We start from the raw sequence: 24,856 nt of genomic DNA, 5'->3' as shown, positions 1-24,856 counted from the left end.
ACCCTGCGATGGTAGTTTTTCCAGCAGGGCTCTCTTTGACTGTCTCTGTCTCTGATCTTTTATTAAGCTGTCTGTCCCTGTTGGTATCACCCCCAAATCTTGGGCTCCACTGATTGCTGGCAATTTGCTCTGCTGTTTTTTGACAATGCCTTGGGACATAAATTGCTCTGGAGTCTGGTTCAATTAAATTATTACCAGCACTAAGGGCTTGATGATGTATATATACAATAATTATGTATACTTGTGTGTATACATACATATAATGTGGAAGATGAGTAACTTAATGATTTAAATGTCATTGCCTTCAGTGTACTATGCCACCGTGTCACAAGCTGTAAGAGAAGTTCTGCTTAAGCATGTTGCCCAAGTCGTGTCTGTTGCTAGACCTTTGAGACTCTCTTGCTGGACTTCTGACCACCTCCCTGCCATCACTGATCTAACAGCCAAGGGGTAGAGTCATTCTGCCGCCTGATGGCCACAACCAAGAACTATATCTGGGAGCTAACAGCCGCCCAAAGATCTGGAGGGAAAATTTGGAATGAGTCCATTTGTTGGTTCATTTATAATATAACATTAGGATGAAGTAGGATAAGTGGTTAGAGTCATTGCAAATTCTTCTTTGTCCAAAGCTGTCGTGCCGTTCATGCAGCGATATTAGGAGTGCTTTTTTGAAAAGACAGGAATGATGTCTTTGATTCAGTACTAGCAGAGACAGCAATATTGCTTTCCCCCTTTTTATATGTGTTTCTTAAATGTTTTCAAAAATATTTTGAAAATATTTCAAACTTATGGAAAATTTGCAAGATTTACCAAGTGTTAACATTTTGTCGCATTTACTCTATTTTTCTTTCATATATAAAATTTTTTCTGAAACATTCGAAAGTAAGAATAATGTTGTTTTAGACATAAGAACACCAGAGTTGATTTCACTGTGTGTGTCTTCTGACAGCAGGCTGGGTACCCCTCCGTGTATCCCTGCCTGCACCCCGCTCCCTGCCCCCCGTCTGCCCCATTATTTATATAGGTACTCAGGTGACGTGTGTATATATATATATATATATATATATATATATATATATATATGTATTTTTTTTTTTTTTGGTGAGGAAGATTGTCCCTGAGCTAACATCTATGCCAGTCTTCCTCTATTTTGTATGTGGGATGCCGCCATAGCATAGCTTGACGAGGGCCTTGTTAGGTCTGCACCTGGGATCCAAACCTGTGAACCCCAGGCAGCCAAAGCGGAGCATATGGACTTAACCACTGTGCCACCAGGCTGGCCCTAAAATATATTTTGAAAAATATTTAAGTCAGGGGCCAGCCTGGTGGCATAGTGGTTAAGTCCATATGCTCTGCTTCGGCAGCCCGGGGTTCACAGGTTTGGATCCCAGGTGCAGACCTACACACTGCTGGTCAAGCCATGCTGTGGCGGCATCTCACAAACAAAATAGAGGAAGATTGGCCTAGATGTTAGCTCAGGGACGACCTTCCTTAAGTAAAAAGCAGAAGATTGGCAACAGACATTAGCTCAGGGCCAATCTTCCTCACCAAAAATAAATAAATAAATAAAAATTGTCAATATTTTAAAACAATTTTGTCCTAATAAATTTTCTTCTGTTACTTACAAAAAGGATTATAGCATTTTCACAAAATGACAGAGCTAAACAAGTTGATAAACTTAAAGAAAATGTGAGTCAATACTAAATAAGGACTTAAGAAGGTTGGAATAATTGAGCTGGTAGCTTACTTTCTTCAAAGTCTATAATAAATTAAATTTTCCAACAGTTTTCTCAGTTTGCTCACGATTGTTTCTTGCATCCTGCTCTTTCTCTCTGGGTGCTCTTTTCTTCCTACTGAAGTACGTTATTTAGTGATTCTTTCAGTATGGGTTTGTGGGCAATACAGTTCTTAATCTTTGTATGTGAAACTGTCTTTATTTTGCACCTATTCTTGGATGATTGGTTATTTTCCCTCAATCTTTAGAAGATATTTCTTCATCGTCTTCTGATATCTATTGTCTTTGTTTTTTTAAGATTTTATTTTTCCTTTTTCTCCCAAAGCCCCCCAGTACATAGTTGTGTACTTTTAGTCGTGGGTCCCACTAGTTGTGTGATATCTATTGTCTTTTGATATCTGTTGTGTGCTGTCAATCGAACAGTCAGTCTTTGGTAAGTTACCTGTCTTTTAAGATTTTATCTTCATCATGGATTATCGGAATTTCACCATGCTCTATTTATTTTGACTTATCTCACTTTTTATTCACTGAACACTTTAAAACTCATGTCTTTCTTCAGTCTTAGAAAATTGGCAGCACTCACACCTCAAATATTGCTTCTCTGCCATTCTCTCCACTTCCTTCTTTTGGAATTCCTCAACTCCTCATTGACTTATGTTAGCTGCTCTCTTTGTTTGTCCTCCTTGTTTCTTAACTATTTTTTTCATGTTTTAAATTACTCTCTGTCTTTGCTGCATTCAGAGTGAGCTCCTTGCTACTATCTTCTAATTGACTGATTCCGTCTTCAATCGTGTCCAGTCTTGAGTTTGTCAGGTCTTTTAAGGCAACTGTGTTTACTTCCAGGGTTTCTAATTTTTTCTCTTATCCGCTTGTTCTTTTTTCATCTCTGCCTGTTTTTGTTTAATAATTTAGAGTTCTCCGATGGATGTTAATCTGATGGATGATTTTTTGAGTATCTTAAACACATTTATTTTAAACTCATTTGATCCCAGGGTTTTTTGTTTTTTGTTTTTTTAAGCTATGCATAGCTGGTAGAGGCCCACTCAGGCCTATAATTTCACTTACCCTGCTTCCTGTATTCTGTCACAAGTAGAGCCAATTCTTGCCCCTATTGCCTCGTGGGGACTAAAAGTTTCTCTTACTTCTATTGGTTTTCAGATACAGAGCCCAAGCAAGCCTACAGCACCAGCTGTAGCAAAACATATGCTTTGCTCTATCTTCTGTACCATCTGTCTGCTTTCCACTTTCATCCATTCTTTTTTGTCCTTGGGAGTTTATACCTTTTTTTATTCATCTGGTGTCATCTTGATAGGTTTTCAGGAGAGAGCCAGTATAAGGGCATGTGTTCAGTCCACCATGTTTAACTGAAAGACCAGGTAGTAGTTGTAATTTGCAACGTTTTAATACAAAGTGATTGGTAAACTGGTTAAATCTCATTGCTTATTAGAAAGTCTGCCAAGCACTGGCATGCTCTTTAATCTTTATTCATGGCTTAGAATCTATAGATCCATAATATTTTATTTTCTCTAGTTTCTGGAAGGATATAATTTAATCTTAGTCCATTAATATGCTGTTTTTGAAAGTTGGCTGCAAATATTCTATGTGAGGTAGTGAGTGAGGTTCTTTTCAGTGTCTGAATCATTTAGGGAGTAGTTCATGCACCTTGTTCAGGCCTCAGAGCAGATATCCATCTTAAAGAATACATCCCCAGGGCTTTTAGGAAGATTGTCAACAGCTGATTTTCTGAAAGTGAGACTAGCCACAGGCTTGCTCTTCTCTGTATGTATTTATAATGACTTGTTCAGCAACTTCCCAATATTCTGAACTCCTTTGACTGAATCAGGGGGATGATGAACAAGAACGAGATGTCAAACGTAATCTCCATCAATAATAGAAAAATATACATGTAAGCTGAATAACATTTGACAGTAGTGGCATAAGAATGTTTTTTAAATTTGCAGTGTATATATTGGAGAGAAAAAGCTCCCCCTATATCCCTATTTTGTATAATAGTATCTGACACATAGTAGACATTCTACAAATACTCACTGACTGACTGACTGAATTATGGGTTGGGGTTCCAACCACAGCATCTTCACGTCTACTGCAGGAGGCCTTGAACCTGACCTCACTTTCATGACAGTGGGTCTATCCCACATATCTCCAGCTCTGGCCTGCTTGTACTCCAGCCTCATTTCTGCTTCATGGGGGGCCTAGGAAAAGAAGGTAGGATAGTGCATATTTCATAAAATTGTAACACATTCTTGGCTGTTGGTTGAAATATTTTCTCTGTGTAATTGTTTTTTCTGATTATAAAAATCACACATATGTATTGCAGGAAAGTTGTACAATTTAGACAAGAGTGGAAAATAAGATAAAAATTACACATGACCCAGAGGTAGTTGATTCATATTTTGCTTGCTTCTTTGTAAAATTTTAATGACCATATGCATCAAGTTCAGTCAGGAAAACAGAAACCGCTCTAGGTATTTTAGCAGCAAGGGATTTAATACAGGAAATTAGAACTTGCAAAACCATTGGGAGATTTGGGGGAGCAAAGTGAGGGAAGCTGTCACTGGCTTTCAGGAAAACAGGAAGTGCGAGAATCACAGAAAGGAGCCACTGATAATCTTAGCTGCCAATAGCAGAGAAGTGAATGGTTGGCCCTGAGTGTGCCTGGGAGTGGCTGTAAACCTCACATCTGCAGTTCACCTGTGTGTCTGTCTGCCCTCTGCTGCTAGGGGAGGAAAGGGCTTCTCCTTCTCTTCCACCTTCCAAATCTCACATAAATGCCTCCCACTGGCGGAATCTAAGTGAGAACCCTGCGGGCAAGGGAGGCTGGGAAGTACAGTTTTGGGGTTTCTGCCCCTGTGATACAGAGTGCACTCACAAGAAGCAGAAATGCTCTGTCAGTTCTGAGTAACCCATTTATGTGCCTCTTCCCTTTGTCACCAGTCCGCCAATATGGTTTATCTAGATCTTTTGCCTCTATCCAATTCCCGTGAACGTCTGCCATCTCTTATTCTTGGGAAAATGAACCCCCAGATATGTTATTTGACAGTCTGTCAACTGTGAGGGTTTCCCTTCCTTAATACCCTTCAGGGCCACTCCTGAGTGGGCTTTTAAGTGTCAGCAGTCTTCTTCTAAAAGATGCGAACATATTGGGAGTGACCATCTGTGAACCAGCCCTGACCCTCCCCCCTCAGTCCACCTGGTCAAGAGCTCCTCAAGAGGCCACAGGTGTGAGTGGAAGGAAAGCTGGCCCAATAGCAGGTGCAGACACCATGGGAGTCCGGCTTGTGTCACCTACTTATGCCTTCAGGACCTGTTCACGCCTGATGTCTGTATGTACCCCTTTCCCTCAAAGATGGAGTGCTGCTCCGTACCCACCTGTGTGGCGTGGTGTTCAGGGTTGGTGCCCAGACTGCGTGGTCGCTGAGGGTCCCATGCTTAGGGATGCAGTCTCATCTAGAGCCCAGTAGCAAGCCAGCAGCTACTTCTCAAAGCAGGAATGAATGTGCTGGAACAGGGCAGAACTCTTCTCTATCCCTAGGGGTCCATTCTGTGACTCTCCTGTGAGGGCTGGACAGAGGCTTCCCGCACCGCTTGTCTGCCACAGAGGCTTTGAGCAGCGCTGGGGCTGGCGCGTTGTGGGGCCCTGGGGCAGAGCAGCTTTCACTGCAGCTTGGAGCAGCCTCAGAGCCTTCCCCTGCTCTGGGCCCACTTGAGGCGCGCGGCTTTACAGGTGATTGGATGAAGGGTTAGGTGTAGTACTCTCAAATGTGGTACAAGTTGGCTTCAAAATCCAAAGAGGCTCTGAACTTGCAAGGGCAGAGGTGGTCCCGAAGAGCGACAGGCCACCCCTGGCCCGTGATGTAAGCCTTTTGCAATTGGGCTCTCACTGCACATTCAGTTTTGTACTCATGAGCATTGTAAAGCCTTCGCTACTTTGATGGTGACATCTGTAGTCTTAAGCAACATCCCTGTGGTTTAACTGAAAAACCATAATGAGGGCAGCCCTCTGAATTCATTCTAACCTCTATTAAAAAGAGTGACTCATAGTGCAGTTTCTTTGAGTGGGGTCATGCATTTAATGGTGTGTGATAGCACTTGTTTTTAAACTTTAATGAGAGTTAGCCTTGCTGTTTGTCTGGACAGATGTGACGCCAGCATAGCCAGACTCTCCGCAGAGCACAAAACGACCTATGAGGGGCTCCAGCACTTGAACAAAGAGCAGCAGGCTGCCAAACTCATCTTGGAAACGAAAATCAAAGATGCAGAGGGACAGGTACAACTTGTCTCAGGTCGCCTTTTAAAAGTGGATAATTTTGTTCTTAGCTGAGAATGACGTGGTGTTGATTAGTTCTGACAGGAGAAACTAGCTAGGGCCCCCAGCATGAGCATCTCTTTTCTTTACTTCTTTCTTCGCTCTATTTCGCTGGAGTGGCCTTCAAGGGGATGGTAACCAAACTGCCAAGAATTGTCAGTGTAGTGCTAATTTTGAAGATTCTTTCCCTTCATTCCTAAAACAGTGTGTTCTAGAAATTCTAAATTACAACTCCAAAACTACCTCTTGCACAAGTAAATATCAAGTCTTCTTTTACCTGCCACTCATCCCAATTTCTGGTTAGGAAATGTCACTATCTTCACTGGGACTCATTCTATGCACGACCTCATCCCATAGTCTGTATGTGGGAAAGAACTAGGAAAGCGAGAGGGCAGGCTGGCCGATGAATTTGAGAGTATTCCACCTTCAAATTCACACACTCATGTCACAAAGCAAAACTCTTGGCATTTCATAATTTGTTTTTTTGGCCACTTAAAAGTTTCTCTTTCCCATAACGGGGCCTGTCTTCTAGGACTTTCCCACTGTATCTACCCTACCTCCTGGTCTTCATTTAAAGAGAGATCATTCCAGTAAAATGGGTTATCTGGTCAATTCATTAGATTAGAAATACTTGTGTCCTGACTATATCCAATAAGGATCTGAATCTACCTATATGAAAAGCACAGATATTATAAAACCACGGACAAAAGAGAATAACATGACAAGTTCAAGAATTTTTTTTTCAAAGATTGAGTGAGGACAGAATTACTACGTCAGAAAATAGATGCTGAGGAGATAATTAAGCTTCCCGGTAGCCAAGCCAAGTAAAATTCATCTAGAAGTTAATAAAAAGAGACATAGTTTTTATTTGTTCTAGATCTGATAAATGCTTGTTCTATGACTCTTTAAGTAAGGAACATTGAACATCATAATTTTTGCAGAAAATAAAGACATTTCATATAGGACTAGTTATATATTAAAGTTTAGTAAAATGACAAGGGAATTGGGTAGGTAGTGGGAAAAAGGAGTAGGAGGGATGTAGTTTACAAATTATATTTTCTGGTAACTTAAGTTGATACGGAGGTAAATCTGGGACCTTAATGGATTCTGTAAGCTGTGAGAATTCCATTCTCTGTGACTAGCAGCCACCTTGGCGGTAGAAATTCCAAGGTAAAAATGACTGTATTTTTGCCAGCAGGTGGAAATAGTAGTCCTGGGCAGGAACTGGGCTTGCTCATCAGAGAACTGGAAAGTTAAGTGCTCAGAGCATAATGAATATTTTGGCAGTACTCCTGGTCTTGATTTTTGATGGGTGTGCATGATAGAAAATGGAAGTGGAAAGATGAGATGAGCTCCTAAATGAATCTATTAAATTAGGTTGACTCTTAATGCCATTGACTAGAGTATAGCTTACTAAATGTTATCTGAAATTACTTCTGAAAAGATTAGACGTGATATTTACAAGCAAAGTTTCTTTTCCAGATTTCTCAGCTTTTGAACAGAGTGGACTTGTCAATATCAGAGCAAAGCACTAAACTGAAGATGTCCCACAGAGATAGTAACCACCAGCTTCAGCTTTTGGACACTAAGTAAGTAATCAACTTATAAACATTGGTTTGGTTCTTTATGAGCTTATTCAATACTACAGTTTTTTTCCACTTGGTTTTTATTTATTGCACAAAGTGAAAACAGTACTGGAAGTTCAAAGGAAAAGTTTCCACGTAGCATGTTGCCACTTTAGCTTCCAAATTATTGTTGTTAGTGGTTGGATAATAAACTATCTATATTTATTCAGCACAGGCCTAGGTACTGAGAATCCAGTAATGAAGGAAAACAGATGCTGTTCTTATCCTTGTGGAGTTTATGGTCTAGGGAGTTGATGAGCATTAATTGAATAATGTCTTAAGTGTATGCTATATTATTATGAATGGCAATAAAAGCTTTGAAAGAAAGGTACACGGTTGTGGTAGCCTGAGTAATGATCTCCCAAATATAACCACCTCCTGAGTCCTGTAAATATATTACCTTATATGGCAAAAAGGGACTTTGCAGATGGAATTAAGTTAAGGGTCTTAAGATGGGTAGATTATCTGGGTTGTCAGGGGAAACCCGATGTAATTCCTAGAGTCCCTCTAAGAGGGAGGCAGGAGGGCCAGAGTCAAGAGAGAAGGTCATGTGACATGGAAGCAAAGATTGGAGTGATGTGCTTTCAAGATGGAGGAAGGGGCCACAAACCATGGAATATAGGCGGCCACTGGAAACTGGAAAAGGCAAGGAAACAGTTCTCCCCCAGAGCCTCCAGAAGGAACCACCCTGCCCACACCTTGAGGTTAGTCCAGTGAAGCTGACTTTAGATCTCTGGCCTCCAGAGCTATAAGAAAATAATTGTGTCCTTTTCAGCCACCAAGTTTGTGGTAATTTGTCATAGCAGCCACGGGAAACTAATACAGTGGTGCTATGAGAGTGAACAACAGAGGCCTGGTTGTGGGGCCTTCCGGAGGAGGCGATGTTTGAAGTTAGAGCTGAAGAATGAATGGGATTCACTGGGTAAAGAGTGAGGGGAGAACAGATGAGATGGAATAGCCTGTCGTGGGAGGAATGTGGCACGCAAGAAACTGCGGGATGGCAAAGGTGGCTGCAACAGAGAGCGAGGGGGAGGTGAGGCTGCAGAGGAGGCAGGCCGGCTTGCGGGGCCTGGGAGACCACCTTCAGGATGGTTTTTGTCTTCATCTTTAGAGCAATGAGGAGCCATTGGGGGATTGTAAGCAGATGGGGTGATATGATCAGACTTGTACATTATTTTTCAAACGGCCTTGATTGCAGTTGGAGAGTGGCTCGCAGGAGGCTGGAGTGGAGACGGGGAGATGTGTCCATTGGCATTTTGTTGCAGGAATCTAGGTGGGAGAGGTCTGCACTAGGGTGGTTTGAGGTGTCCGCTTAGTGTGCTATGATTTGTCCTACTTTCCCGCTTTGTTATGGGGACGCTGTACACTGTACGTGCCCACAGTGAAACTCATCTGCTGCCCTTCTGCTCAATTGCAAAACTGTACACTTCTCCCATCATAAATCTTCATGAGCATTTTCCTGCCAAAGCAGAGCCAGCAGTGACTGTACATGTACACGAATTAAAGAAGATTGAAATCATCTCAGGTATCTGTTCTGACCTCAATAGTATAAAACTAGAAATCAATAAGAGGAGGAAAACTGGAAAATTCAGAAATATGTGGGAATTAAACATCACACCCCTAAATAACCAATGGGTCAGAGAAAGTCAAGAGGGAAATAAAAAAATCTTGAAACAAATGAAAATGGAGACACAACATATCAAAATTTATGGGATGCAGTAAGAGTAGTTCTGTGAGGAAAGTTTACAGCAATAAATGCCTACATTATGAAAAAAGAAAGATCTCAAATTCAAATAAACAAACCTTACTTTATACCTTAAGGAATTAGAAAAAGGAGAACAAACTAAGCTCAAAGGTAGCAGAAGGAAGGAAATAATAAGGATTAGACCTGAAATAAATGATATAGAAAATAGAGAAACAATGGGAAAAAATAAGTAAAACTAATTGTTAGTTTTTTTGGAAAGATAAACCAAATAGACAAAATGTTAGTTAAACTAATCAAGAAAAAGAGAAAGAGGACTCAAATAAATAAAAGTATAAATGAAAGAGGAGAAATTACAACTGATACCACAGAAATACAAAGGATCATGAGAGACTGTTATGAACAATCATAAGCCAACAAATAGGATAAACTAGAAAAAATGGTTAAATTTTTGGAAACATACAACCTACAAATACTGAATCACGAAGAAATAGAAAATATGGATAGACCAATAATGAGTAAGAAGATTGAATCAGTTATCAAAAACGTCTCAACAAAGAAAAGCTCAGGACCAGATGGCTTTGTGGGTTAATTCTACCAAACATTAAAGAATTAATGCCAATCATACTCAAACTCTTCCAAAAAATTGAAGAGAAGAGAATACTTCCAAACTCGTTTTACAAGGCCAGCATTACCCTGATACCAAAGCTAGATATAGACTCTACAAGAAGAGAAAGTTACAGGCCAATATCCTTGATGAACATAGATGTAAAAATTCTCAACAAAATATTAGCAAACCAAATTCAACAGCATATTAAAAGGATTATACACCATGATCAAATGGGATTTATCCCTGGGTTGCAAGGATGGTTCAATACACACAAGTCAGTCAATATGATATACCACATTAACAGAATAAAGGATAAAAATTGTATGATCATCTCAATAAATGCAGAAAAAGCACTGGACAAAATTCAATATCCTTTCATGGTAAATACTCTCAGTAAATTGGGTATAGAAGGAATGTACCACAACATGATAAAGGCCATATATCACAAGCCCACGGCTGACATCATACTCAGTGATGAAAATCTGAAAGTTTTCCTCTAAGATCAGGAACAAGACAAGGTTGCCCACTCTCACTGCTTTTATTCAACATAGTACTAGAAGTCCTAGCCAGAGCAATTAGGCAAAAAAAAAAAAAAAAGAAAGACAAGATATCGAAATCAGAAAAAAGAAGTAAAATTATCCCTGTTTGCACATAATGTGATCTTGTATATAGAAAACTATAAAAACTGCACCAAAAGACTGTTAGAATAAATGAATTCAGTAAAGCTACTGTGGTCCATGGTCAGTCTCCCCGGTCAGGCAGGGCTGAAGGCTGGACTCCACAATTGGGTGGGGCTGCTGGCTTGGCCTCCTGCCCAGATAAGGCCAAAAGCTTTGCTTTTCTTTCTTTCTGTCTTTTTTTTTTTTTAAGATTGGCACCAGAGCTAACAAATATTGCCAATCTTCTTTTTTGTTTTGCTTTTATTCTTCTCCCCAAAGCCCCCCAGTACATAGTTGTATATTTTAGTCATGGGTCCTTCTGGTTGTACAATGTGGGATGCCGCCTCAGCATGGCCTGACGAGCGATGCCGTGTCTGCACCCAGGATCCAAACCAGTGAAACCCTGGGCCTCTGAAGCAGAGCATGTTAACTTAACCACTCAGCCACGGGACTGGCCCCTGAAAGCTTTGTTTTTAATGATGTGACCAGGAAGTTGTACTTATCACTTCTACATGTGTCCCATTGCCTGACTTAGTCATATGGCCACACCTAGCTGCAAGGGAGGCTGGGAAATGTAGTCTATGGCTAGGCAGCCACGTACCCAGTTCACATTTGAGGGTATCTTAATAGAGAAAAAGAAGAAAACAGATATTGCAGATAATTAGTAGTTTCTACCACCATGGGTGTTTATTTTATTATTATTATTTAAGTCATATCTGTTCTTTTGAACTCTTATTACACTTATTAATAAAAATAATAAGGTAATTAAGAGGAGGCAGCAAGTGTGGAATGTTATTTTCAGGTATTGGGGAAGGGAGAGGACTAGAGGAATGGAGAGTTGGCTTTGTTTTCTTTCAATTTTCTTTTTGATTGAAATTAGGAAATATCTGTATGGGGCAAGAGCAATGTGGAGAACATTAGAGAGAAAGGGAGCCCGGCTTCTGGTCGTGGGAGGTAAGAGGGAGGAGGAGGAACAGTCTAGGGAAGGAGGGAGCCGGGACACTGTGTCCTCTGAGCCGGGAGCACTGGCACCCTCTGAACTGCAAAGACGAGCACCTGGCGTGTCTGTGTCACTGTGTGGCGCCTCAGTGTCCACACCGTCAGCTCTTCACGGGTAGCAAGTGGTATCAGGTGCTTCTCCGTTGCATCCTCCCTCCCGCCCCCCTTTCCCAGTTGAGTGCTAAATGCAATTCTGAGAACAGCTAAGCATGTGATTCTGAGTGAGCTGAGTTTAATGCTGACATGTTTATGAGAAATTTGACAGTCAGAGACTGAGGTTGTTTGATGTCATTTTAAAATTGTTTTATATCTAACTCGCTTTCTTATTTTAGATTTAAAGGTACCATTGAGGAACTCAGTAACCAGATTTTATCTGCACGGAGTTGGTTGCAACAGGAACAAGAACGGATAGAGAAAGAGCTTCTACAGAAAATCGACCAGCTTTCCTTGGTTGTTAAGGAAAACAGTGTAGGTATTGACATTTAGCAATAATATAGTAACGTTACTCGGTGGGGGCCTGCAATGTTGGAGTAACATCTGGTAACTTATCCTTGATCTATTTAGCACCACATTAAGCTGTCCAGTTGTTTCTTGCCTTAGAATCCATTTCCATGGTTCACATTGATTCTTCGTATTTGTTATCGAGAGATGGAGCCCTTTGACTTGTTTTGGTTAAAAAAGGCTAAGTAGAAAATTTCAGTACTTTCAGCTAAGATGAACTTGAGTCAAGACCTTAATTAACCAAATTGTCCAACTGCATTTCTAAATAAAACTAACAATGACAACTTCATCCTAGTTTGTTTTAATTTCAGGATCTGGTAAAAACTGTGTTGACCAGATTTCTCCTTCCAGGCACCCCCACCACACTGTAAGCTCGGTATGAGGTGTCACGGTGCAACATGTAAACAGAATCCACCGTTTCCTTTTCCGTCTTCCTTCTCCTTCTACCCCATCTCCCACAGAACGGAGGTTTGCAGAAGTGCCCAAAAATCATATCAAGAAAGCCTTGCGTATATAGTATTCCAGATCAGTAGGCTCTGAAACCAGTACTTGGCAAGCTAATGTTTTTTGGTTTGGCTATGTAGCCTGACCCTCTCCTCTCCCTTCTCTTTTCTTGCACTGGTTCCTCCTGTTGGACTTTGATGGAGCTGGATTGACTGGTGCATCTCTGGCTCTGCTCTCTTGATGCTGAGCTGGTGAATTGCAGACTCTGCGTTGGACACCATCAGCAGAGCTTTGTCTTGAGCCACGGCCCACTCACAGCTTGGTGTTTGTAGTCAGGGCCTCCAGAGCTCACCTGCAGACACAGGTTCCCATAAAAACCAAGCATGGTAGAAAGGAAAGGAAAGAACATATTTAATATCTCAAATATTTCTAAGTGTTCTCCATATTTTTATCAGATCCACTGATTGATTTACTTAGATTCATAATCATACATCTGTAGCTTCTGGGTCTTGGGATCACTGTTCACTTTTACATATGGATTGGTTTAATAGCTAACAGTAAACCCCAGGATAATGGTGGCTTTACTAAGATAGAAGCTCATTTATCTTTCCCATAAAAGAAGTCTGGGTGTAGGACTTGCAGGGCTGATGTGGTAGCTTGTCAGTCCTCAGCAACCCCAGATCCTTCTGGCTTAACTCTCTGCTAATCCTAGAGAGTGACCCTTGTCCTTATAGTTCAAAATGGCTGCCAGAGCTCCAGTCATTATGTCTGAATTCCAGGAACAGAAGAAAGAAGGAAAGGGCAAGAATATACCTTAGCTGTCTTTTAACTTTTCCTGGAAGCCGCCACATACACTTGTATTTACATCTTGTTGGCTAGAACTAAATCATATGGCACACCAAACTCGCGTTAGTAGAAAATGCAGTCTTTATTCTGGATGACCTTATACCCAGCTGAAAATTGGGGGTCTGTTAAGGAAGAAGGGGAGAATGAATATTGAGGTGAGCAACGAGCAACCTTTGTGATTCTGCTCCATGCAGACTGTTGTTAAATGATACAGGACTGAGGTGAATGCAATGCAGACTCTTTTGGGAGTAACCAAGTGCAATTCTCACCGTGGCTTTCAGGGAGCCAGTGAAAGGGACATGGAGAAGAAGCTCAGCCAGATGTCAGCCAGACTCGACAAAATAGAGGAGAGTCAGAAGAAGAATCTGGAAGTGCAGAGAACCAAACAAGAAGAGGAGAAGGTGCACGGGCGGATCAGCAAGCTGGAGTTACAGATGAACGAGGACATGAAGGAAATGAAAGCGGAGGTGGATGCTGGTAGGCCAGAAAGAAAACAGCTCTCACAGTTTATTTTCTATTTGATCTAAAAACCAATTAATTAGAATCCCCCTCAACTACCTGTGAACCCGGCTAATGGTGACCACGGTGAAAGGTCCACAGGTGATTTTCCAAGTAGCTGGCGTGTATTGAACCACAACCTTTCCATTCCAAGTATGGGAAGAGCCAGCATGAGAGACAGACAAACAAAACTAGCATTGCTTAGCTTACAACCGCTGTGCATTGTCTTTAGTGCCATCTGTGGATTCTTCTCTGTTCCTAGCCAAGGTCAGGATGTCTCAGAAAGAAGCGTGTGTCTTGGAGGGGCTTTTGAAGCTTATTTCATACTCCTGGCAGTATATCGCCATGGCAATGAATGATCTTCCTCTACTCAGAAGTCAACAGGGCCAGTAATTCACACACTTGTTTAGAAGAAAACATTAAAGCTGGTTCCCGTTTCTGAAGTGCTGTCTTAGAAAGGAGGGGTTCGGTTACACTCTGAGCGCAGGAATACAGAACTGGGACCAGGAAGTGGCAGTTACCCCAGACAGACTTGAACTCAACATGAAGCAGAAGTGTCTTCAGTTGATGGGTCGTGGAAGGCCCCCGGTGGCTGTGGGAGCTTGAGAGCTCTTTGGAACCGGAAGTATTCAAGGGGAGGCTGCTTGATTGGGGTCAGCAAAGAGAAGACAGTCTTGCACTGTGAGAAGGGGGCTAAGGGACCTCCTAGCTCCTTCCAATTCTCTCATTCCATAATTGTCTTCTGTGGACTTGTTCTATTTTGGCCACATGGAAATAAAAATACTTAGTTACCCCAAGAATAATTTTGTTGTTACCACCAACGGTTTATTATTTTATTTAAGTAGAAACCACAATTAAATTTATGAATCAAAGAACTTGTAAAGATAAAAATGAATTTTCTTTCTTGGTCTTTCCAGCTGTTAGACTATGGTATTTGAACATTTCATCCATGTTTAACTGCATCGTTTCCTGAGTGGATTTATTATTCTCTATTCAACATACCACTGAGGTTGTTAGTATTTAGTACTTAATAAGAAATGCATACGAGCCTTTTTGAAATTAAAAAGTTTTATTTTTTCTTATTACAAAACACTGCATTTCTTAATGGAAAATCATAAAGCACAAAATATTTTTAAAAATACTCATAACTTCTCCCACCCAGAGGTCATTTTTATGTGTATCTTTCTATACTTATAGGATATATATGTGCTTTTTAAAATATGTTGTATCTTTCCATTCAATAATACAATTGTTTTTATTTTTATTTTATTGAGGTCACATTGGTTTATAATGTTATATAATAATTTCAGGTCTACATCATTATATTTCAACCTCTGTATAGATTGCATTGTGTTCACCACCAAAAGTCTAGTTTCCATCTGTCACCATGCATATGTGCCCCTTTACCCCTCACACCCTCCCCTCACCCCCTTCCCCTCTGGTAACCACCAATCTGTTTTCTTTATCTATGTGTTTGTCTATCTTCCACATATGAATGAGGTCATACTCTAATTGTCTTCTTCCATCTGACTTATTTCACTTAGCGTAATGCCCTCAGGGTCCATCCATGTTGTTGCAAATGGCAAGATTTTGTCTTTTTTATGGCTGAGTAGTATTCCCATATGTGTGTGTGTGTGTATATATATTTATCCATTCACCTGTTGATGGGCACTTAGGTTGCTTCCAAGAAATATTGGTTTTTTTCTTTCTTCTTTTTTTTAACGCATTTTTTAAAAATTAAGATTATGATAGTTTACAACCTTGTGAGATTTCAGTTGTACATTATTGTTAGTCATGTTGTGGGTACAGCACTTCACCCTTTGTGCCCTCCCCCCACCCCCCCCACCCCTTTTCCCTGGTAACCACCGATCAGTTGTCCTTGTCTATATGTTAACTTCCACCTATGAGTGGAGTCATATAGAGTTCGTCTTTCTCTGTCTGGCTTATTTCGCTTAACATAATACCCTCAAGGTCCATCCATGTTGATGTGAACGGGACGATTTTGTCCTTTTTTATGGCTGAGTAGTATTCCATTGTGTATATATACCATATCTTCTTTATCCAATCATCAGTTGCTGGGCACTTAGGTTGGTTCCACGTCTTGGCTATTGTAAATAATGCTGCGATGAACATAGGGGTGCATGGGACTCTTGGAATTGCTGATTTCAGGTTCTTAGGATAGATACCCGGTAGTGGGATGGCTGGGTCATAAGGTATTTCTATTTTTAACTTTTTGAGACATCTCCATACTGTTTTCCATAGTGGCTGCACCAGTTTGCATTCCCACCAACAGTGTATGAGGGTTCCTTTTTCTCCACATCCTCTCCAACAATTGTCACTCTTGGTTTTGGATATTTTTGCCAATCTAACGGGTGTAAGGTGATATCTTAGTGTAGTTTTGATTTGCATTTCCCTAATGATTAGTGATGATGAGCATCTTTTCATGTGTCTATTGGCCATCCTTATATCTTCTTTGGAGAAATGTCTGTTCATGTCCTCTGCCCATTTTTTGATCGGGTTGTTTGTTTTTTTGTTGTTGAGCTGTGTGAGTTCTTTATATATTATGGAGATTAACCCTTTGTCGGATAAGTGGCTTGTAAATATTTTTTCCCAATTAGTGGGCTGTTTTTTTTTGTTTCAATCCTGTTTTCCCTTGCCTTGAAGAAGCTCTTTAGTCTGATGAAGTCCCATTTGTTTATTCTTTCTATTGTTTCCCTCATCTGAGGAGTTATGTGTCTGAAAAGATTCTTTTTTTTTTTTTATTTTATTTATTTATTTTTTAAGATTTTATTTTTTCCTTTTTCTCCCCAAAGCCCCGCCGGTACATAGTTGTATATTCTTCGTTGTGGGTCCTTCTAGTTGTGGCATGTGGGACGCCGCCTCAGCGTGGTTTGATGAGCAGTGTCATGTCCGCACCCAGGATTCGAACCAACGAAACACTGGGCCGCCTGCAGCGGAGCGCCTGAACTTAACCACTTGGCCACGGGGCCAGCCCCTGAAAAGATTCTTTTGAAGCTGATGTCAAAGAGTGTACTGCCTATATTCTCTTCTAGAAGACTTATTGTTTCAGGCCTAATCTTTAGGTCTTTGATCCATTTTGAGTTTATTTTTGTGAATGGTGAAAAAGAATGGTCAATTTTCAATCTTTTACACGTGGCTGTCCAGTTTTCCCAGCACCATTTGTTAAAGAGACTTTCTTTTCTCCATTGTAGGCCGTCAGCTCCTTTGTCGAAGATTAGCTGTCCATAGATGTATGGTTTTATTTCTGGGCTTTCGATTCTGTTCCATTGATCTGTGCACCTGTTTTTGTACCAGTACCATGCTGTTTTGATCACTGTAGCTTTGTAGTATGTTTTGAAATCAGGGATTGTGATGCCTCCGGCTTTGTTCTTTTTACTCAGGATTGCTTTAGCAATTCGGGGTCTTTTGTTGCCCCATATGAATTTTAAGATTCTCTGTTCAATTTCTGTAAAGAATGTCATTGGAATTCTGATTGGGATAGCATTGAATCTGTAGATTGCTTTAGATAGTATGGACATTTTAACTGTGTTTATTCTTCCAATCCATGTGCATGGAATGTCTTTCCATCTCTTTATGTTGTCATCAATTTCTTTCAAGAAAGTCTTGTAGTTTTCATTGTATAAATCTTTCACTTCCTTGGTTAAATTTATCCCAAGGTATTTTATTCTTTTTGTTGCGATTGTGAATGGGATTGAGTTCTTGAGTTCTTTTTCTGTTAGTTCATTGTTAGCATATAGAAATGCTACTGATTTATGTATGTTGATTTTATACCCTGCAACTTTGCTGTAGCTGTTGATTGTTTATAATAGTTTTCCTATGGATTCTTTGGGGTTTTCTATATATAAGATCATGTCGTCTGCAAACAGCAAGAGTTTTACTTCTTCATTGCCTATTTGGATTCCTTTTATTTCTTTTTCCTGCCAAATTGCTCTGGCCAACACTTCCAGTACTATGTTGAATAGGAGTGGTGAAAGTGGGCACCCTTGTCTTGTTCCTGTTCTCAGAGGGATGGCTTTCAGTTTTTGTCCATTGAATATGATGTTGGCTGTGGGTTTGTCATATATGGCCTTTATTATGTTGAGGTACTTTCCTTCTATACCCATTTTATTGAGGGTTTTTATCATAAATGGATGTTGGATCTTGTCGAATGCTTTCTCTGCATCTACTGAGATGATCATGTGGTTTTTGTTTCTCATTTTGTTAATGTAGTGTATCACATTGATTGACTTGCGGATGTTGAACCATCCCTGTGTCCCTGGTATAAATCCCACTTGATCATAGTGTATAATCCTTTTGATGTATTGCTGTATTCAGTTTGCCAGAATTTTGTTGAGGATTTTTGTGTCTAGGTTCATCAGTGATATTGGCCTGTAGTTTTCCTTCTTTGTGTTGTCCTTGTCAGGTTTAGGGATCAGAGTGATGTTGGCTTCATAGAATGTGTTAGGGAGTGCTCCATCTTCCTCAATTTTCTGGAATAGTTTGAGAAGGATAGGTATTAAATCTTCTTTGAATGTTTGGTAGAATTCTCCAGAGAAGCCGTCTGGTCCTGGACTCTTATTTTTGGGGAGGTTTTTGATTACTGTTTCTATTTCTTTACTTATGATTGGTCTATTCAGATTCTCGATTTCTTCCTGATTCAGTTTGGGGAGGTTGTAAGAGTCTAGGAATTTGTCCATTTCTTCTAGGTTGTTCAATTTGTTGGCATATAGTTTTTCATAGTATTCTCTTATGATCCCTTGTATTTCTTTGGTATCTGTTGTGATTTCTCCTCTCTCATTCCTAATTTTATTTATTTGAGATTTCTCTCTTCTTTTCTTAGTGAGTTTGGCTAAGGGTTTGTCAATTTTGTTAATTTTTTCGAAGAACCAACTCTTTGTTTCATTGATCCTTTCTACTGTCTTTTTTGTTTCAATATCGTTTATTTCTGCTCTAATTTTTATTATTTCTCTCCTTCTACTGACTTTGGGCTTTGTTTTTTCTTCTTTTTCTAATTCTCTTAGGTGTCGTTTGAGGTTGCTTATGTGAGATTTTTCTTGTTTATTGAGGTGAGCCTGTATTGCAATGAATTTCCCTCTTAGGACTGCCTTTGCTGCGTCCCAAATGAGTTGGTATGGCATGTTTTCATTTTCATTTGTCTCCAGATAATATTTGATTTCTTCTTTAATTTCTTCAATAATCCATTGTTTGTTCAGTAGCGTGTTGTTTAGTCTCCACATTTTTGCACCTTTCCCTGCTTTATTCTTGTAGTTGATTTCTAGTTTCACAGCATTATGATCAGAAAAGATGCTTGATATTATTTCAACTCTCTTGTATTTATTGATGCTTGCTTTGTTTCCCAAGATATGGTCTATCCTTGAGAATGTTCCATGTGCACTTGAGAAGAATGTGTAACCTGCTGTTTTGGATGAAGTGTTCTATATATATCTATTAAGTCCATCTGGTCTAATTTTTCATTTAATTCTATAATTTCCTTGTTGATTTTCTGTCTGGATGATCTATCCATTGGTGTTAATGGGGTGTTGAGGTCCCCTACTATTATTGTATTGTTGTTGATGTCTCCTTTTAGTTCTGTTAAGAGTTGCTTTACAAATTTTGGTGCTCCTGTGTTGGGTGCGTATATATTTATAAGTGTTATGTCATCTTGGTGGAGTATCCCTTTTATCATTATGTCCTGTCCCTTTTGTCTTTCTTTCTCTGTTTTGCTTTGAAGTCTACTTTGTCTGATATTAGTATAGTGACACCTGCTTTCTTTTGTTCATTATTAGCTTGGAGTATTGTTTTCCATCCCTTTACTCTGAGTCTGTGTTTGTCTTTGGGGCTGAGGTGTGTTTCCTGGAGGCAGCATATTGTTGGGTCTTGTTCTTTGATCCATCCTGTGACTCTGTGTCTTTTGATTGGAGAGTTCAATCTATTTACATTTAGAGTGATTATTGAAATGTGGGGGCCTACCACTGCCATTTTATCTCTTGTTTTCCGGTTCTCTTGCATTTCCTTTGTTTCTCGTCCAATGGTTTTTGGATTACTAATTCAGGTATGTAAATTTCTGTATTGAGTGTCTTATTTGTAATTTGTGTCTTTATTCTTGTTATTTGTTTAGTGGTTACCATATGGTTAGTATAGAACATCTCATAGATGAGATAGTCCGTTTCCTGATAGCCTCTTATTTCCTTAAATTAAAACCTTCTATCCCTTTTCTCTTCCCCTTCTAGGTTGTTATTGTCAGATTTTTTTTCCCCTTCTTTCTTGTGTTGTGAGTTTGTGGTTAAAATGACAGGGTTATATTTATTCTTGGTGTTGCCCTTCCTTTTATCTTTAATGTTTTATTTAACTTTTGCTAACCTGTTCTGATGGAGAGCTGTTACTTTCTGTTATTGTCCTTCTACTTACCTCCTTTGCTCTTGGTTTTGTAGCCCCTTTCCTTTTTTTGATTTTTCAGGTATGAGGGTTTTCCTGAGCATTTCTTGAAGAGGACGTTTTGTGGCAATGAACTCCCTTAATTTTTGTTTATCTGGGAAAGTTTTTATTTCTCCATCATATTTGAAGGATATTTTCGCTGGGTAGAGTATTCTTGGCTGCAGGTTTTTGTCCTTCAGAGTTTTGAATATATCATTCCACTCTCTTCTAGCCTGTAAAGTTTCTGCTGAGAAATCTGCTGATAGCCTTATGGGGGTTCCTTTGTAGGTTATTTTCTTCTGCCTGGCTGCTCTTAGTATTTTCTCTTTGTCATTGACTTTTGCTAGCTTCACTACTATGTGCCTTGGGGTTGGTCTTCTTGCATTGATAAAGTTTGGAGATCTATTGGCTTCTGTCACATGAAGTTCCATCTCTCTCCCCAGGTTTAGGAAGTTCTCAGCCATTATTTCTTTGAACAGACTTTCTGCCCCTTTCTCCTTCTCTTCTCCCTCTGGTATACCTATAATCCTTACATTGCATTTTTGAGGAAGATTAGCCCTGAGCTAACATCTGCTGCCAATCCTCCTCTTTTTTTGCTGAGGAAGACTGGCCCTGAGCTAACATCCATGCCCATCTTCCTCTACTTTATATGTGGGACGCCTGCCACAGCCTGCCTTGACAAGTGGTGGGTATGTCCACACCCAGGATCTAAATTGGCAAACCCGGAGCCACTGAAGTGGAACGTGTGAACTTAACTGCTGTGCCACTGGGCTGGCCCCAGAATATTGTTTTTGATAAGTAATTATTGTACCTTTTTTTAATGAATTGTCACATAGAGAAAATTTTCTGAGGGAAAATTAAAATTTATTACTGAAGACAAGGTCTTTTAAACATTTAAAAACCAGTAGAATAATATGAAATGAATTAAATGAATATGAATTAAAAACAGAATAATATGAAATGCTCTTTTGATGGGGATTTTTTTCTTTTTTTACCTTTTTATTTTGAAATAAATTCAAATTTAGAAAAACTATAAGAATAGTCCCAAAATTCTATATATCTTTCATTTAGATTAACCAATTGTTAACATTTTGGAAACTTGCTTAATCTTTTTGTGTGTCTGTGTGTGTGTATGAATATAATTTTTTTCCTAAATCATTTGGGAGTAAGTTGGAGAAGTCATGATGCTTTTTTACTCCTAATATTATTTCAGTCTGTCAACCCTAAGAACAAGGACATTCTCTTAAATAACTATAGTACAGAGTAATGTCAATGAAATATTTTCCAATATTCAATTCTCAACTTTCGCCATTGTTTCCTTTACAGGAAACCTTCCCTGGTCTAGGTTCTAATCCAGAATCACACATATTTAGTTATCAGGTTTCTTGATTTAATCTCTTTTAAGCTGGATCAGTTCTTCCGTGATGTTGACATAAAGAATACAGGCCAGTATTTTGTAGAATGTCCAGTTGGTCAAACAGTTTGGTCTGTTTACTTCCTCTTAGCTAGATTCAGGTTGTATGTTTTGGATAAAAATGCCACAGAAGGTGTGTCCTTCCCAGGGTACCTTATCAAGGGGTACGTGATGTTGGTTTCTCCCAGTATTGGTGACGTTAGCTTTGATCATTTGGTTAAAGTGTACCTGCCAGATTTGTTCATTGTGATAATTCCTTTCCCCGTTTGTAATGAGAAAGTAACCTGTAGGGAGATACTATGAAACTATGTCACTATCCTGTTTCCCATCAAACTTGTACTCCAATAGTTTTAGCCTCTATTGATAATTTTTGCCCAAATCTGCTATTACTGCCTGCTGTAGAATTTGACACAGCATTGTTTTTTAATATTAACTCTTGTACAATTTACTTCTTTTTTAAGGGTTTACAGCCATCTATGAAAGCATAGGATCCCTCAGGCAAGTTCTCGAAGCCAAGATGAAGCTAGACAAGGACCAGCTACAGAAGCAAATACAACAGATGCAGAAGCCGGAAGCGCCCATGTGAAGGGAGTTGGGACAAGGCCCTCAAAGCTGGTGTCGCCAGTGGGGCTAGGAGCTAGATACCTCTGTAGCCAGGCTGTGGCTGCATTCGGGATTGTTCTATTCATGGCGTGCATGTGCCAAGAAATGTGTTTTCATGGGTCTAAATGTTTACCTTGAGTCTTGAAAACACTCTTTAAAAGTATTGAATACAGTTTTTACTACTTTATTCCACTTCGCTAAATTCAGTGGAATACTCCCCGCCCCGGATTTTGAAAGGCTTTTATCCCCTTCATTTTATGAATGAAAAGACTTAATTTTCCTTCAATGCTTGATGCTCTAGCCAAGACTTACTATTTTGAAAAATGTCATGGTGATTTTTTAAATTAAGAAATTGATGAATTGTCACAGGAATGTCATGCTCCTCACCCTAAATCAAGAGAATGTCCCGATAGATTAGAATTCAACCTTCGAGTCCAGATTTGGATTTTAGTGTTGTTAACTGTGCATTTCTTATATTGATTATCTTCTTGTAAATCTTCTGTCTTTTGTAGGGGGAAGTGATTTAACATTTGGAAACAACCCCACCATTTATGTAATGAAAATAGTTTAAAAATTGATAACTGCCATATAGATTTCAAATTAACATAGAAATTTAAGCCAATTATCTAGATAATCCAAGGCACAATGTCTACATCGACCACCTAGTTTTACCAGGTTTTATTACTGAAAACTTTTTTCAATTATCTACAGCCCGTATAGTGAGTGATAGCCATATATTTAATATCACAATGGTGGTTAATAGTCTGTTTATTGCACAATTAATTGTTCCTCAATCATAATAGGATGTGAGAACTTTTCAGGCTTTATGGTCTCCTCTCTAAAGGTTTTCAAAATTGGCACCAAGTGCTAAGGTTTATATAAACTTATTCTAACTGTAGTCTTGTGCCTTGGTTTTCCATGCACCGTACCCTATGTAAGTTTTACGGACAAAATAGAAGGCATGATAATTCATCGATATGATGATGTAAAAATGGGATCCTATGTATTTTTTAAATGTTCTGAAAATTTTATCACTGTTAAGACATTAATCATTCAGTATTATTAATGGAATAGAAATTCATACTTTTGTATGGACAGAGATCAAATTGATATTGCATTTGTAATACTGCCAAGAAACTTTCATTCGCGCAACTTTATAGAAGATGGGTGTTTTCTTTTCAGTCGCCATATTGGATCAGTCATTGAAAATCGGCACCAGTGCTGTTTCTTCACCTGTGTATGTGAAAACTGACAGACACACACCGTTCTAAACTGTGAGGGTGCCCAGGAAAAAGAAAATAGGAATACTTTAAACATTTTAAAAACTTTTTTTTTTGGGTTTGCCAAGGACTCAGGAAAATTAAAGCATTTTCTATTGTTAGGATAAATCATAAATGAAATATCTAACTGGCTGTTACTGTTTACCCACATCAAATATGCTGCGAAAGTACATAATATTTTACCCTCAATGACTTGACAAAAGTTTTTTAAAAAAATTTGGACCCAAGAAGTCTTCTAAGGAAAATGTCATCTGACACATATTTCCTTATTTTGTCATGAATCCTTGCAGCTCTGTATAGGAAGACTATTTCCACTTAACAATGAAAAACAAAAAGGGAATGCTCTTTTGCAACAAGAAAGTGAGTTTCTTTTTGTGCTAGAGTAACCCTGTCTAGTACATTTCTCCACATTTTAGCGCAAGCCACAGCCCCTCCAGCGTCTCTCTCTTCTGGGGTCTCTCTCCTCTGGGGTCTCTCAGGAGGAAGAGTCAGCACATGTGACACCTGGGAAGACGGGCACAGAGGACACCAGCTGGACTCAGGTCGAGGGTGTGACTGAGCGGGTGATGCTTGGCTGTCCACTGACTCGCTCGGTGCTTCTGATGCTGCCCGCCCCATGTCATGAGCTCCTGCAGGGGCCCTCCACCCTGGCTACTTGTTGCAGTCACCTGGGGGGTTCAAAAAGCTACTGATGCCTGGGCTGCCCCCCAGACCAATTAAGTCAGAGCTCTGGGAGGTGGGACACAGGCATCCGTACACATCAAGGGCCCCCGGGTGATTCACATGCCGCGAGGTTGTGAGCCACCAAGCTACAACGCTACAACGTACTCTTATCACCAAAGTTTAAATGAGAATCAGCTTCCCTGTTCTTTCCTTTACCAGAAATTTGCAATAAAAAGCATAAAATTTCCAAATAAATGTGGTGTATGATTTTTAAATGTAAAAGTCTTTTAGTGTGAGGCGAACATTTAATTAGGTAAAATGCCGTAGGAAATTCTCCTCTTACCTTTCTGTGGAAACCCTTTGGTGGTTGAAAGAAAGTGTCTGAGTCCTGGCAGCCCTGCTGGGAACTGGGACGTCAGGAGGACCTGCCCCATCTCCAGGTCTCCGAGGCTGCGTGGGACTTCTCTCCTCTGGAATTACGGCACTGGAATTTCCTAGTGTGTCGTGCACCCCTCGCTATGACCTTGGTGTGTGTT

General features: G+C 39.7%; 1 protein-coding gene across 4 annotated transcripts in view; it reads left to right on the top strand.

Moving 5' to 3' along the window:
* FAM81A (family with sequence similarity 81 member A) overlaps positions 1 to 24,575 on the top strand; it is a 62,985-nt gene extending 38,410 nt beyond the window's left edge. For all 4 annotated transcript variants that reach the window (XM_023616516.2, XM_070270918.1, XM_070270924.1 and 1 more), the window contains exons 5-9: positions 5,894 to 6,023; positions 7,545 to 7,651; positions 11,990 to 12,125; positions 13,730 to 13,925; positions 22,236 to 24,575. In XM_023616516.2, coding sequence (XP_023472284.1) covers positions 5,894 to 6,023; positions 7,545 to 7,651; positions 11,990 to 12,125; positions 13,730 to 13,925; positions 22,236 to 22,360 — 694 coding nt within the window. In that variant the 3' untranslated portion in view covers positions 22,361 to 24,575. The remainder of the gene's footprint in view (positions 1 to 5,893; positions 6,024 to 7,544; positions 7,652 to 11,989; positions 12,126 to 13,729; positions 13,926 to 22,235) is intronic.
* Positions 24,576 to 24,856: the final 281 nt, after the last annotated feature.

This window comes from Equus caballus, chromosome 1 (genome assembly GCF_041296265.1).
Source record: "Equus caballus isolate H_3958 breed thoroughbred chromosome 1, TB-T2T, whole genome shotgun sequence".
Classification (NCBI taxonomy): domain Eukaryota; kingdom Metazoa; phylum Chordata; class Mammalia; order Perissodactyla; family Equidae; genus Equus; species Equus caballus.
The sequence above is the reverse complement of the archived record's forward strand: the minus strand, read 5'-3'. Positions and strand labels throughout refer to the sequence as shown.